The sequence below is a fragment of the Zootoca vivipara genome, chromosome 2 (genome assembly GCF_963506605.1).
Source record: "Zootoca vivipara chromosome 2, rZooViv1.1, whole genome shotgun sequence".
Lineage (NCBI taxonomy): Eukaryota > Metazoa > Chordata > Lepidosauria > Squamata > Lacertidae > Zootoca > Zootoca vivipara.
In genome coordinates, this window is record NC_083277.1 from 97,312,940 (window position 1) to 97,329,594 (window position 16,655).

A 16,655-nucleotide genomic window follows, 5' to 3' on the forward strand; every position below is an offset into this window, starting at 1 on the left:
TGTTGTTGTTGTTGTTATTATACAAAAACATAAAACATTGAACATTAAAAACCTCCTGATACAGGGCTGCCTTCAGATGTCTTCATGTAGCTATCCCAGTCGTTCTGTCTACGTTGAAGCCAGTTGGGATTTACTGGAACTTACTGGTAGATCCTGCTAGTAAAAGCTCAATGGTCATTTTGTGTGTTGACTCTGTGCATCTATAATAATAATAATAATAATAATAATAATAATAATAATAATTTATTTATTTATACCCCACCCATCTGGCTGGGTTTCCCCAGCCACTCTGGGCGGCTTCCAACAGGAAAATAAAATACAGTAATCTATTAAATATTAAAAGCCTCCCTAAACAGGGCTGCCTTCAGATGTCTTCTAAAAATCTCGTAGCTGTTTTTCCTCTTTGACATCTGATGGGAGTGCGTTCCACAGGGCGGGCGCCACTACTGAGAAGGCCCTCTGCCTGGTTCTCTGCAGGCAGTCTATGTCTGTCTCACTTCCTATCGTAGTCTCATTTTAAATTCACCTAAAGGTGTATCAGCTTGCATTGTGCATAAAGGTAATTGCAGACAGAAATGATTAACCAATATAAGTATTACAACATCAAAACTAGATATTTTTTACAAGCCTGACATTTACAGTATTTGTGTTGACTTAAGTATTTTGATTGCCTTTGCTGATTAATGCTTTAAGCACAAGCAGGAGGAAAGAGCCATGATCACGCACTGGCATCCTTTCCTGCTGATCCAGAGTTATGTTTAGTGTTATTAAATATATTTTGGATAATGTTTTAAGAGGATTTTGGACTGCAAAGAAAATGAAAAGTAATCTTCAAGCTGTTCTGGGGAAGAAAAAGCTCTTTTTTTGATATATGTTTTTGTTTGGCTGGAGATACAAGCCTCCATGTATAATTCAGAATAAGAATATATTCACCGAATCTGGCACACAGCACTGTGGAGGCCAATATGCCAATGAAATTGTTGTCAGGGAGTACAGAACACATTCCCGTCTTTAAAAGATAAGGCCGGATGTAGCCTTCCAGCTTAGACTGAAGTACATGCTTTAGAGTGCCAGAGATGTAAATCCTTTAGAGTTTAGTCCTCATTTATGCATTATGCTGTCTATGATCCAGCATTCTGCAGCAATTCTGGGATTTTGAGACAGGAAGCCCTTTCCATGTTTTGTTCACTCCACTGGATATAATATCTTAGGCTGGGAAACATTTGTACTTTTTCCTCCTTTATCATTTGTGAAACATCAACTCATGTTCACACCCCATTCCCCCCACCCCATTAGCTATAAGTATAATAGCAAAGGTAGGGGAGATGTCCATCACAAAAGGATTCCCTGTCAACCTGTGATAAAGGTGACAATGCCCGGCCATTTCTTTCTCCCATCACTTAGTGGGGAATTTAACATAAAAATGAAGACATAGAAGCATTTGTGTTTGCAGTGTATATCCAAAATCCATTACATATTAGATTTTCATGACTGTCCGTCAAAGTGTGACAAAGAATGAAGTGCAGTGTGTTAAAAGTAGAGGAGGGGGCTGGGAGGGGCATAGGACATGGTCTGTTGCCTAACAGCCCAGCAGCAATTATCCCTTAAGGTTTAGGCTCTTATGGGTATGTTTCTTGCATGGCCATGGCATTCCAGAGCTAGTCATTTTGCAAGATTTATGTCAGGTAACAATGGCTGCAGGGGAATGTCCTTTGAATGTAAGTGAAAGCATTATCCCAGCTGCTGTAGGCAGTCATGAGAAGCTGTTGTTTTGGTGTGTTGACTGAAAGATAGATGTAGTGATTAATTGTTCAGCTGCAGTGAATCACATCTGTGTGACAGAAGTAAAAGAAGGTAGAAAGTGGAGGAAAGCTAAAAGTGTATTTATGTGCATTGTAGTGGCTTAGCTATGAAGTACCCTATTTGAATTGTGCCTCGGCCGTGAGCTTGCTAGGTGACCTTAGGCAAATCACTGTCTCTTAGCCTCAGTCCCACCATCTGCAATATGGAAGACAGCAATGGTGACTTTCCTTAGGGGCTTGTTGTACGGATCACAACTAGATTACATGTGAAAGCACTTGGAACAGTTGAAATATTTTTAAAATAACAGTAAGTTTTTAGTAGTAGTGGGTTGCTAGATAAGAGCTACCAGGTTAAAATAATCCTTTTCAGTTTGTAAGCATATACTTAATTTCACATGGTTGTACCTCAGGGCCCAGCTAATGTTTTTGGGAATACTGTACCTGGATAGCTGTTGGTTAGAGCATGGTGCTGATAACACCAAGGTTGCAGGTTCGATCCCCATATGGGACAGCTGCATTTTCCTGCATTACAGGGGCCTGGAATAGATCAGCCTCAGCGTCTCTTCCAACTCTACCATTCTATGATTCTTTGATTCTGATACTGCAGAATTTCTAAAGCTTAAGTAATCGAAATTGGAGTCCTATATGAGAACAGGATTTAATAAAAATCATGTTTAAAACAGACTTTGAGTTCAAATGTTTCCCTGGTTCTGATTCAATTAGAGTTCTGTTGCTTTTCATGTTCTCTCCAGCACATATGCTATGGGGCAGCTTTATTGTCTGGAGCACTGATCCCTGGATTATGGCTTGGTTGCACACTGTATGTATACTGTTGGATCATTGAAGACTCAGTGTAGTCTACTTACTCATTCTTCCAACTAGCTTTTCTCTCACATTCACCTGGACAGAAAAATCTTCTACACATCATGGTTTTGTCTGCAGGATGAACAAAGAACTAAAAGATCAGAAAAAGAGGAGTGAGAGGATGCCACAAGTATGCACTAGTACGCATGAGTGTATGTTATATTGGAAAGCTTGGTTTTGGACTGGGTCTAGTTAGTGCCTTTCCTTTTTTTAAAAAAAAAAAAACTTTTTGACTGTGCAGAATGAGCAAAGTGGCAAAGCTAGCAGATGTTGTATCTTTTTAAAAACGCTCTATGGGCACTTTGTGTGGACATCTTTTGTTTCTATATCCATTTTAGTGTTTGAATACTTATGGCCTAATCCTGTGGTTTGGTGCTGCAGTATTCATAGTATTCATGTTTTGTTTTGTTTTGTTTTGTTTTGTTTTGCAGCTGGACATATTGGATAATGTCCATCTAGACACACACACAGCAGGCAATAGAAGCAGAAAGCCTGCCAACCCTCTTGAGCAAATATGGGCACAACTATTGTTGACATTGGGGGGGTGGACACATTTGGGGGTAGTGGACACAGTGTTGTAATATGACTCTTCAACCATATGGGAACATAGGAAGCTGCTGTATACTGAATCAGACCAGTGATCCATCTTGTTTAGTATTGTCTACACTGATTGGCAGTGGCTCTTCAGGTTTCAGGCAGAAGTTATTCCCAGCCCTATCTAGAGATGCTGGGGATTGAATCTGGGACCTCAGCTGTTCCATCACAGAGCTACGGCCCTTCCCCTAGGACAGACATAGGCAAACTTGGTCCTCCAGGCGTTTTGGGACTGCAACTCCCATCATCCCTAGCTAACAGGACCAGTGGTTAGGGATTATGGGAGTTGTAGTCCCAAAACATCTGGAGGGCCGAGATTGCCTATGCCTGTCCTAGGATGTTGGGGATTAAAGTAAGATGTCCAGAAGGAAAGAAGCCTATGCTGTTGGGCTCCATCTCAATGTACCATTCAGCCAGTGCAAACCCAATGAATGACTGTTGAAACAGTGGTCTTAGGAGTGCACGTAATCTCCAGGCCATTGAAGAGGGACCTACAGTTTGTAGAGGGAGGGTTGTGTGGGGCCTTTCTTACATATATTTAGGCTCTAGGCGAAAAAGTTTCTCTTCAACCAAGCATTTGGCTGATTAACATTCTATGGCTTTTTAAATGTGTTTGTGGGAGGTGGGTTATTGGTTTTGTTTTATGTGATGTGCTAATCATTAAAACATTGTAAAGGTATGTTAGATCAAGTAATCAACATGTATTAACATCAGGTTTAGATTTGGTGGATAATACATTTTTAAATTCCCAATAGTGTTCATTCATAACTTTCCTACATAATCAGAATGTTTGGGCAGCTGAAATCAGGCCAGTAGAACTTCCAGCTCTCCTGTTTTTGTTTTAAGAATTCTTTCTTAAAGCCATAGATAGACAAATATAAACAATATCCTTTGCTAGCCTGCAGGCACAAGAATTAAGGAGTTGTAACTGTGATCACCTCATTAATGATAGTATAATTGACCATCACCATCCAACTCCTGACAGTACATAAGTTAACTAGTGTTAATTTAAACTCCATGTAATAATGGTGCCAGTGGGATGCTTATTGTAGAGAGAGAAATAACCACATTAGTAAAAGAGCAACTGCTCAGTATTTTACTGTATTAATGTCAATGCCCATTTAAATAAGTATACTGAGGTTTTCAAAAGAGAAGATGGTGACTCTTTAACCTGTGTAATAAAGTACTACTGAAAAATCCCACTAGTAGAATTTTAGGGAAGAGTGAGATCTTGTGACCAAACAAAATGTTCCCAACACCCCTTTATTTTAGATTGTGCCCTTCAATGATGAATCTAGCATCTTATACTTAAGCTTAGGTAGGTGTGTGCCACTCTCAGATTTGTGTTTCAGCATCACAAGGTTCATATTTTTTCTTCCCTGCTGAGGGAGTAAATATGCAGCTGATAATGAAAGCCCATTGTTGCCTGCCCTCTTCTGCGTGCAGAGAGGACTTTAATTGCTCACAGATGTTGGCAGTTCATACCACCTTCACAGCAGGCTTGCCACCATTCTGTTTTTACTGGTATATCACGATTCCTTGAAGGGGGGAGGTGCCATTGATGCTGATGTACATTCAGTATTTTCCTCCCACAGGTATCATATTGAGAGTACAGATTAATGCTCAATGTTATCACCAGAGTCTTCCACTGCAGAGTCTGTTTTCCTCAGGCAGACAGAATACTGGTGGAATCTGGTGGAAGTAGTAGCCTGTTTCTGGACAAATAATTGGCCACTTACCTAACTGGTACCAGTATTAACAAAATAACCATTCATTGGAAGCAGCAAACCACCCCCCCCCAGCAAGAGTTAAGTCTGCTTATACATACAGCTTGGCTTCAGCCATTTTCTCCTGCTTTGCAGCTGTCTGCAACAAGCAGCTTTAGTTACCTGAACAATGTAGTTATTCTCTTGAATCTTTGTCTCTCCCACCCGCTTTGTTTGACCCCCCCCCTTCTTGCATTTTCAATCAGGAATAAAGAATGGTTAATATTTACCCACCTGGTGTTTATCTTCCTGCAGAACTCACTGAAGAGAGTTCAAAGCAAATTCAGCCTCCTTCCTTTCTCTTCTCTCTACCTAATGTCACTTTAGTCTTTCATATAAATGTATGTACCAGTATGTATGTGTATGTGTTCATTCATCTTTTTCTGGCCTTAATATGTCATCCCCAATGCTTAAACTGGCATGCAAGTGCACAATGTTTCAAGATGCAGTTGCTAATGAGCCTTATTAGCACTAAAAGCCAGCCTGCTTGATTCTCATCTAATTGGCATCCAATATGAAATGTGGGGAAAGCTCACTTTCAAAGGGAATTATTCTCTTATCAGGAGAGGTGGGGGCTATGTCCTTTCCTTAATATCAGACACAGCAAAATGCTGGGAAACATTCATTTATACTGGAAATGAATACAATCAGAGATGCCATCTGTGTGGGGGAGCTTAACCTGTTTCCCACCATGCCAACACCAGTCATTAAGAAACAAACCTTCTCCTAGCAACATTGGGCCACCCTAACTTATGTTTCTTGGTCACAGTATAAAAGGATTTTAGGTCCATCCCTGTGTATTAAGCAGAGTGAAAAATTCCCGCCACCTCAGCTGCTTAATCACAGCCGGACTCCGCCCCCCAGCGAGCCCTATTGGCCAGCTGAGGGGCATAACGTGGCAGCGAGGAGGGGCTGGTGCAGGGGGCTGAACACGCCCCCCCTGCAGGCACAGGAAACCTCTCCCCTCTGGAAGGGAGGAGAGGTCTTATCCAAGACACAACCCTGCCATGAATTTGACATTTGTGTTTTTGCAGCCATTGTTTTAACTTCACTCTGTAAATTAGCATTTTGTTGGCGTTGGCTCGGCCTGCTTTTGAGATGATTTTTGTCTGGCAACATGTCCCAGCTTAACAGTTTCATCTCATAGCTACAACACCATGCTTCTCAACCTAGTGGCCTTTAGGGGACCAAACATGAGTTTGAAGACTTTTTATTAGTGACTTGTGCCCTTTTCTTATTTCCTCCACATTTTTCTACACAGTAGAACATTTGGAATAATTAGCATTGAGGAACATGCTGTAGAAAGGTTATGCTTGGATTGGTCATATCACTTGATATTTCACAAAGGGTCTGTGAACAGAAATCTGGTATCCTGCAGATTAGGAAGAATGTGCGATGCTCAGACCATTGCGGGTTTGATATGACATAAACAACTAAATTCTACAGCCTTGTTGTGAGCATAATAAATAGAGTGTTTTATAGTTGTCAAAATATTGGCAAGTTTTTTCTCTCTAATAAGTTAAATCATGGCTCATTGAGTACAAGCTGTGTTCACTGTTGGCCGTAATTGTCATTGGCTCACCCAAGCTGAGTTAGGTACTTCTTCCTCCTTGCAGAAAGTCCATTAGTAGAAGCCAAGGAAGAATTGGACACTCTAAATAAATGTTAAAGGCCAGTAAGTAAGGGCAGAGCAAATTCACTCTACTCTTAGAGCAGGGAAGCCAACATGATGCCCTCAAGATGCTTCTAGGTTACAAGTCCCAGCAGCTGCAGCCAGCAGGGCCAGTGGTCAGGGATGATGGGAGCTGTAGTCCAACAGCATCTGGAGGGCATTGTGTTGGCTATCCCTGTCTTAGAGTTTTAATCAACACTGTTGTCATATTGCTGCAACAGTAATGGCTGGAAAACTGCAGGAAGCCAAATTCTACCATTCATGGCACAATTGCTTTCATGCAATAAACTGAATCCTTGTGCCTGTCCTTGGGGCTTAGATCAGAAAATCTGCACGATCTGTGTTATGGTGAGAGGCGTATGCAGAGGGGAGCAACATCAGCACATCACTGATGCACATGCATCTTCTAGACAACTTTTTTTCTGAGTTTTCAGAACAGACCAAGTTTCTTTAAGCAGAGTTTTGTGACATATCCATATCAAATTGCCTCATCAGATACAGGGAACAGAGAAGAACACCAATGCCAAATGAGCCACCTGGTTCCCAAGGTAGCTTCTGAAAGGGAAAGTTTAAAGTCACTCCCTTTCAACCCATGGCTGTGTTTAGCATAAAAGTCAAAGGAAGCATAAAAGAAACAGGAAGACCCCGAATTTTGTCAGTCACAGAATATGTATAGTTATGTAGTCTGGGAGATGTCGCTTCTTTCTACACCTGGCTTGCAGATGGCTGTACTCCCAGTACATTGCTTAGGCGGAATGAGCCAGAGCTGAGTTGTTATCTGTAGAACTGGCTTCCTGATTTTTGCTTTCAAGGACTCTCTGTACACATGCAATTGATGAACTAAATGTAAATCATTCAAAGACTAAAAATAAATTATCTTCAGCTTATTGTTTTTTCTCTCTCCCCTCCTCCCCCATCTATCTTGTTTTTCAGTCATGCCAAGCCGACCTTGTGAAGGACAACGGTCACAAATATTTCCTTTCTGTGTTGGCAGATCCCTACATGCCGGTAAGGTCAAATAATCAGTCTTCACCACCACCACCACCAGGGCCGTCTTAAGCACCTTTGGCGCCGTGGTGCGACGGATCCCTCCGCCGCCTCGTTTTCCAGCGCGACGGGCGGGCGGGTGGCCGGGCTCAGTGCGCAGCGCAGTCGCCGAGGGCACTGCTGCGCGGCGGAGCGGGCGGCGGGCGGGCAGGCGTGGCTGCGCGGTGCCCCCCCCCGGCGGGCCCTGACCACCACCATCCAACCTCTCTGATTAGAACTCATGCTGGTTCATGTGCTGCACTTATGAGGCAGCCATGCTGTTGATTTTGTAGATGGTTAGAAGTTCCTTCCACAAAGTTGTAACATGCAACTGTCCTGTTGATGAGCAGCATGGAGAAAATGGTTAGAGGACACTTTCTCCCTCTTCCTTAAAGGAATGAAATGGTTTGGCATTGTATTCAGGACAGACAAAAGGAAGTTATTTCTTCACACACTGCATTTGTGGACCTCATTCCCAAAGGCTTAGATGACTTTCAAAGGGGTTTAGATAAATTCATGGTCCATCGGTGGCTATTAACCATAATGACTAAATACGCAACTGAATACGTTATTGGTGGGGTGGGCATTATCTTCATTCACTGCTTTTGGCTTCCCAGGGGGGTCAGGTTGACCACTGTTGGGAAATGAGAACCTGGGCTAGATAGACATTTGATGTGGTCCAACAGGGCTACTCTTACATTGCTACAATGTGGATGAGGTGGGACACATAAAGAAGAATCGTAAATTGCACACATTTTTCTTTTGCTCAGTATTTCTTCTTGTGAAAGAGACTACAATAAATGAACTAAGGGGCTTATTTATTATCAATAAATGTATTTTAAGCCTGTTAAAGAAAAAGAATGTTGCAGTAAGGGCACTGGTAGGTTTTCTTTGTATTTTTTTTAAAACTTCACTACTGTTGCTAGTATGAATCAGTTGGGCACTGTTCTCTTCTCTATTATTATTTTTGTAATCTTGCACTTAAGGGAAAATAAAATGTCATCCAAAATAATTTTCAGTCTTCCCGCGCTGCATGTGAAATGTACTGTCCTTGGGAAATGTTTATATAGTTCTTTAAATGTATCGGAAGCACAAAAGGTATTTGACACATGGAGAGGTAGAGATGACAGAAAATTTTCAGAATTCTTTTAGAGAAGGATGCAAATCCTGTGCAACCTTTTTATTTTGCCTGAAACCTGTCTGTCTATTTGTTGTGGCAGACGCTGTGTTTTGTGATTTAAAGTTAAAAGCATTTTCCACCTTCGCACCCTTAGAAAGCTTGAACCCACAGTAAAATGAATTTACACACTTCTGTTTGAAAGGGCCGTCATACAAGCAAATGAGATTAAGTCATTTTCATGGCCATTTTCATTATTTCATTTAATTTGGATTGTTAAGTTAGGGAGACCTTTGAGAACCCTCAGTGTCAAAAGAGGCAAGTTCCAGCAGGAAGGATTTTTTTTAATAATAAAAATTCTTTACCTTGAAATATTCACTTATTAATTTATCTAATCCTCGATCTTTTGTGTGTCTTTTCAGGCTGAACATAGGACGATGACAGCTTTTATCCTTGCAGTGATTGTCAACAACTACAATACCGGGCAGGTGAGTAAAAGTTGAGGAAGGGTGTGGATGGCTCTACATCTGACCTCATTAATAATCTTGAATAAAAATGTTAAGGACCTAATCCCATGCATCTATGCTGCTCTAAAAGAGTCGTTTTCCTTAGAATTGTTTAATTGGCACATAATGTGTTAAAATATCATGCTCTGCCCTTTGTTATAGGAAGCCTGTCTTCAAGGGAACTTGATTGCCATTTGCCTGGAGCAGCTCAATGATCCACATCCTCTTCTGCGCCAGTGGGTGGCTATTTGCTTGGGGCGAATCTGGCAGAATTTTGACTCTGCAAGGTGGTGCGGTGTGAGGGACAGTGCCCATGAAAAGCTCTACAGCCTTCTCTCTGATCCAATCCCAGAGGTAATACAGCGTCCAGTGGAGAGAATGGTTCATGTGCTTGCCTTAGCTGTCCAAAAGAGCTTCCCTATATTACTTGATCTGATCAGGGTACACACCACTAAACTTTGAAAGTATTCTTTCATTTAAAAAAAACAACAATTGATGAAAGTATTTCTGTACCACCATATAACATATGTGGGCAAGTGTACAGCAATAAAATATAAAACACCTTTTTAAAACAATTCAAATAACCATTAAAGTGGCTGGCTAATGAAACAGCTGCAAAGGCTGATTAATTTATGAAGATCTTAACTAATAAGGCATGAACATGATTAAAAGAAATCTTAGTCAATTAATTTCATGAGTTTTGAGTGATTAATCTAGTAATTAATTCTATATATGGGTAAAAATAGTAATTTTGAAGGAAGCTTTCTTCATTGTAGCAGATGTCATATTTTAATATGTGTTCCCTTCTATGTAAGATGAAAGACAGAATGCCTCTTTTAAAAGAGCACTCACCACTTGTAGCTTTTATGAATACTTGTATTAGGCAACATCCAGTGATGTCTACCTTCTTATGCAATGGAAATCTGTTGGCACAATAGAACTTCTGGTCTTTGTCTCCCTGTACATGCCCAAAATCCACTCCAGAGGGTTTCTCAGTTTTCTGGAGCAGATTTTGCAGATTGTGGGGACTATAAGGTGCAAGAGAAGGAGAAGCCCATGAATACCTGCCCAGTTAATTTATTTGATTAAAGCTTATACTAACTGATTAATCTATTAACTATTGCAGCCCTGTAATCTGTTAACTATTGCAGCTTTCAACTGATGTGTTGAGGGTCTGCCGGTCATGTGAAAAAAAACAACATAGTTCTCTCATGTCTGCATTTACTTACTAGATGTGTCTTTAATGTTGGGAGTCCTTTCCAATAGGATGGATATGTTATCTTATGGCATCTTTGCACTAAAACATGCAAGTGACAAAGTGTATGCTAAGAGTTTAAGTTGGACAGAGGTTATTTATGTTTCTTTTTCAGGTTCGCTGTGCTGCAGTCTTTGCCCTTGGCACCTTTGTAGGCAATTCAGCTGAGCGGACAGATCATTCTACCACTATTGATCACAATGTTGCCATGATGCTGGCTCAGCTCATCAACGATGGAAGTCCCATGGTCCGAAAGGTATAGCATGGGGTTGGGAGGGGTAGGTGCTAGAGCCCCTGTGCTACTGCTCAGCTTGTTAGTTCTGTCTGCACTGACTTTTATAGTTCATTGCAGCTGTTCAACACTTTGATTTACTGAAAACAGGGGAAAACCATAGCTCAGTGATAATGCGCATCCTTCACATGCAGAATGTTCTAGTTTTAACCTCCAGCCTATTCCAATTAGCAGAGCGGAATTTGTGCTTAGGTTTCCTCCCCCCCACCCACCCACCCAGCAGGTCATGAACATGTGAGACCCTGAATAACAACAGCCTTAAAACATTACAAGGTGAATCCTTGCACCTATGACTATTGCCAAACATTACATTGCAAAAGACACATAGTCTTCAGAAATAGTATTGAAGAGAAAACCCAGGTTAAAATATAAGATCAGCTGTGGACTCACTGTAAGCCTCAGTTTGATAACGTGGAAATAATAGTGGCATGCCTTCGAGAGGAAGGAATGTCCATTATTTTAGCTCCAAAGTGCTGTGTTAATTGCAAACAATAATAAAGTATTGCTAAGTTTCCCCCTTTCTCATTAGATATTCCGTTGGGATTCTTCAGGTCAGGGGAAACTATTTAATGTCTGTTCTATTGAAATACAATTCTAAAACCAGGCATTTGAGTTGTTTCTATACAGTGTATTGTAATCGCAGGGTAATTTAGGATTCCCAAATGTCTAAATCTAGCCCAATTGTTCCACATCATGATGAGTGTCCGTCAGGTATGGACTCTGCAGAAAAAGAGCACAATTATAAGACCTTAGCTCTGAAATTCTGTTCTGGCAGCATTAAGCAATAAAGAAAACATGGCATGTCTGCAAACTGGCACACTCTAGGCCATTCATTGAGAGATTCATGAGGATGAATATGCATACTTTGTGTACATGTGGTAGTGGCAATGACTATGTGTCCTAAAATTTGCTTGGAATCGGCTTTTGTTCGTGGTGTACAGCCTTTGCACACTGCTGCTTCTGCAGGCAAGTCTTCCTAGATCTTTGTTCCAGTAGAATCCTTACAGTAAATTAATAGCACGTCAGGCTTCCCATTTTACCTCCCACATGGCCACTTCTCATTGGTTTCTCCTTGTTTTAATGTCTTGTCTTCATCAGAATGGTTAAGAATAGGGAGGGTTTTTTTTGGGGGGGGGTAGTTAGCCAATGTGAATCTTTGGCTGCCGAGACTGCTTCATCATATGTAAGCAAGTGCCATTTCCTCAATGCGAGAAACAGGGAAAGTTTTTGCACTCCTACAAGCCATACTGGCTCCCTCTCTGTTGACGATTTCTTTGAATCACAAGCCCTGTCGGGTCAATCGTTTTGTCTCTCTGTTTCCTGAGAGGCTTACGTAAATTTCAGTTTGCACTCGCCTGTCTGTTTTCAGCCTGAAGAATAACATTGTACTGCTTTTCTCCCTGTCCTGAGGGAAATAAAATTAACTTCATCACCCAGAGTTTGATAAAGAACACTTGCTGCAAGAGGTGGTATAGGGTCAGCGGGGGCGGGGGGGGGAGTTGACCTTGAATTGAGGGCATAGATGCCATGGATCCCTTTCCCATCACAGCTCCCAGGGGCCATCACTCTGAAATATAAAATGTTTTTTCTTGTCTGACCTGAACGTCAGGCTGCTTCATTTTGCCCAGTGGGGCCAGGCATGAGGCCTTTATCAATATGGCATTTCATTTGCTGTACAGTATGAGAAATCCCTTTGCAACAGAAAAAGGGCATTGCATAACAAAATAATGAAAGACCAGGCATTAGAAAAGAATTATTTTAGACCTGGCACCATATCCATCATTGAAAAGTGTGCTGCTGAATGCCAAAAGAAAGTGATATCTGTCAGCAGAGAGCTGTCAGGCTTGTATGTCACTACTTTCATTTTGGAGCTGCTGCATTAAAAAAAAAAAAGAGGACAGGGTAATGAAATTAGCTGTCCTGGCCTCTGTCTCCAAGACCTCAACACTTTGCAGAATTTCTTGATGCTCTTGCTACTTCCTCCCGAAACAGAAGCCACGTTTTGTCTCTGTAGTCCTTTCCTATTTATCACCCTTTTGATAGCAGAGTCTTACATTACAATCTACCGAATTAAATATGAAATATCAATTTGTTACTGGAAGCAAGAAGTATGTGGCAGCCCTCCGAGAGGAGGAAGGATGAGTTTTGCAAGTGCAAGAGGGAAACAGGACAGTTCTATTCAGCAAAGAGCTTTTCATAATGGGTTGGAGGGGAGAGGGCTGAGATGAAACAATAGTCCCTTGAAGATTGTTTTTTCTAACCTCCCATTTTAGAGCGGGAGCACACCAGTCGCTTGATAGCACTGAGAAGCGTTGTGACCAGAGCTTCCTGCCTAGTCTTGTCAAATTTATCATAGGCAAAATGTATTTCATCCTTTCTAGCCTCTGGGTAAATAGGACATTAGTAGTACTGTGTAGGGCTATTAAGAAAATGCCTTGGTATTTTCTGCTCAAGTATCATGGTATCTAGAGACTTTAATAGTCTGTGCTATTCTTGCAGAATTCAAGATTTCCCACCAGATTTCACAGAAAATAAGTAGCAGGTTGTGTTCCCTCTAAAGCACCAAGGTTTTGCTTGCCCAATGTCAGATGTGATTTCTTTTTTGAGCTGACTGTGAACCACTGTGAACAGTTAGGCATTTCTAACAGGGCATCATGCTATTTCTGTAACTCTTGGAGTCGTCATAGAAAAGGTTGGCAAGGCTTTAAGGTCCGGACCATGACTCAGGAGGTCACACAATAACCTTGCCCTTATTATGATTCATTATGTCCTACAGAGGAGCTTGAGTGGACCAGAGAAGAATGGCACAATGTCCACCCTTCCCCTTCAGTTCTTCCAGTATCAGTAGATCAGTTTTACAATTCTCAGCTGCATCAAAAAGTAGAGCGTAGCCAATAATGAAATATCTTTCGTTGCAAAGAATTCACTTTGGAGTCAAATGTTCCAGCTTTCTTAAGACCGTCACACTAAAGTGAAGGAAAAATCAATGCTTCACAAAGCCAAGTATAAAAAGTGCCCTCGTCCCCACTTGAGGTGACAAATGGTATTAATTTTCACAGGGACTTGATTCTCTTGCTTTATTTAAGGTTGCTCACAAAATAGACCTCCAGGTATAGGTATATAAATTAAATAAATAGTAATAATAATAAATAATAATAAAATAGAATATTTCCACTGCATTTTCACAAAAGAGAACTTTGTTAAGTACTGCTATATGCTATTTTTAGGATTGAGGGAGATATTTGCTGTTGGTACTTAAAAGTCAAAATGTACAACCCAATGAATGACTGCAGGAGGGATGGGGAGCCTGTCACAGGCCAGATGTTGTTGGATTCCAATCCCCATCAGTCCCACCATTATGGCCAATGGTCAGGGATGGCAGGAGTCATAGTAATAGGTCCTCCTCCCTGCTTTACAAGATACACTGAGCTGTGAACAGAATGTTTCAATAGCTCCTGGACTTGCTAGGTTAAATTCAGAAATATATTGCTTGACCTTAGAATTTGGAGTGGAGATTACTGCATCAATTTGTTTGTTTGCCTTCAAGACCTGAAACACTGTTCTTTGAGTACTCCTGGAACTTTGACTTGCAGATGGGTGTCTGCTTTTCTGTTACATTATCAGGTGAATGAGATCTCCCCTGCTTTTTTTACAGTGATTGGGGTTCTTTGCTGTCAGTTATTTCACATGCACACAGTGTTCAGAAGTCTGTTTTTCCTCCCTTGTCCTCTCCCTAGGAGTTGGTGGTGGCATTGAGTCACCTTGTGGTCCAGTATGAAAGCAATTTCTGCACTGTTGCCTTGCAGTTTATGGAAGAAGAAAAGAACTATGCACTGCCATCACCAGCTGCTCCAGGTAATACATCATTTTCTTTATTAAAAAAAATTATAATAAAACTGTAGAAGGTGATTCTATGAGGGAGGGCAGTTTATTGGCTAAATCACATTTCTTGGCAACCCTTTCCCCCCAAAAAAACCTGATTTTGTATGTGAAGGTCAAATGTGGGCTTCATATTGGCTTCATTTACACATCATGGTAGATTAAAGATTTGTTGTGGAAGGACAAATAGTTCCCACTTCACTTCTCCCCTAGCACAAGCAGGAGCAACAAACCACAGTCCCTGCCTTAGCATTACATCCAAATGAGGAGTCATGGTTTGTTTTATTCTAAGCAAACCTTGATATGAAGCTAGGGTTTATTCTTACTGTGACATGTGGACTTTGGTCAGTGTTTTCTATCGCTTCTCCTCTTCTTTTCCTCCTCTTCGTACATTCTTCTTAATTTGGGAAATACAGAAATCTGGATAAATTGTTGCTGGCCTTTTATCTCGTGAAATGTCATCTTAAATATTAAATATCCTGGATAATCTCTGGGGACTTGGGAACCTCTCCTGTCATATAATTTAGATGAAAATACAGTTGTCTCCCTGCAATGAGTAATTCAATAGCCCCTTTGTCTGAAAGAGTGGATTATATTAAAAATATGAAAACCTACTCTCCCATTCCCTTGTCTTTCTTGTTGCTGTTGAATAAAATAATAATGTGTTTACTCAGGATAAATTAAAGCTGTTATGTAAATAAAACGCACAAGAAGCATCTTATCTCCAGCATCAAGACCCAGCTATATCTGGCACAGAATTTTGAAAGCTTTTATACGGCACAAATGCTTCTTGGATCTCTCTTAAGGAGGAAAACAGTGGACATGCCAGGCACTCATAGTATACTGTAACTCCTGCAGCTAAGCATTTGGCGGGGGGGGGGGGGGCTTAAGCTTTGGTTGACCTTTTGTTATAGAAAAATTATCTAGCCTCACACCTCACCATCACACCCCGCCACATTGCTTTAAATGGGGTTGTCATGTTAGTCCCATTAGAGTTAATGGAGGCTGCACAGCACTTTGTCAGCAAAGTCTAAAATGAATGGATGGAAACAGTAGCACAGATTTAGGTCTTGTTTGCAAGAGGATGTATTCTCCTAATGCCAAAGTAGGGCACTTGCAGCAGTTAGCTTGCTTCTCCATTTATGGACTACCAAGGCCTAACCCAACTTTGTATAGTATTAGGCCACAGTGATGCTAAAAGCAGAAAGTTGTGATCCTTTTTCTGGGTGTTAGGAAGATGGGGTAGGAAATGAATAACAATATTGTCTCCATAGAAGGTGGAAGTCTGACTCCAGTGCGAGACAGTCCCTGCACACCAAAACTCCGTTCTGTCAGCTCCTATGGGAATATAAGAGCAGTCACAACAGCAAGGAATTTGAATAAGTCTCTGCAGAATCTCAGTTTGAATGAAGAATGTAAGTTTGCTTTTCAGGATTCTCTTATCATTTACTCTTTGCATGCATGTATGCAAAGCTTACTCATATGATTGCTACCAACCACAGCAATAATGAACCGACTCAGTGCCTATAAAAGTTTGGATGGCATACCTAAGTGATGTGACAGGATTAGATCCGGAAAACATGAGTGGAAGAGAATTCACATAAGAGCACTTTCCCGCCTCCTCTCACTCCTGCCCCATGTTAAAGGCCAATTAAGAGGATCAGGGAATCCTCCAAAACAAGGTTGGAAGGGGCATGGGAGGTGCGGAAAGGGGAAAGGGGAGTTCACATGATGCTTCTATGTGATTTGGGGTGTTTTCCCCTTCTTCTAGAAATGAACCCATCACATTCTAGAGGGTCCCCTGACCCTCAGGATTAGCTTTTTGTGAGTGCAAGGTGGAAGAACAGCACAGTAAGCCCCCTTCTGCTTGCACTGCATTTCC

General features: G+C 41.2%; 1 protein-coding gene across 1 annotated transcript in view; it reads left to right on the plus strand.

The window, feature by feature from the left end:
• The window catches only part of RPTOR (regulatory associated protein of MTOR complex 1), a 321,297-nt gene that overhangs the window by 213,738 nt on the left and 90,904 nt on the right, over positions 1–16,655 (plus strand). The window contains exons 14-19 of the mRNA XM_035104148.2: positions 7,632–7,706; positions 9,264–9,329; positions 9,510–9,701; positions 10,718–10,858; positions 14,632–14,749; positions 16,048–16,188. Coding sequence (XP_034960039.1) covers positions 7,632–7,706; positions 9,264–9,329; positions 9,510–9,701; positions 10,718–10,858; positions 14,632–14,749; positions 16,048–16,188 — 733 coding nt within the window. The remainder of the gene's footprint in view (positions 1–7,631; positions 7,707–9,263; positions 9,330–9,509; positions 9,702–10,717; positions 10,859–14,631; positions 14,750–16,047; positions 16,189–16,655) is intronic.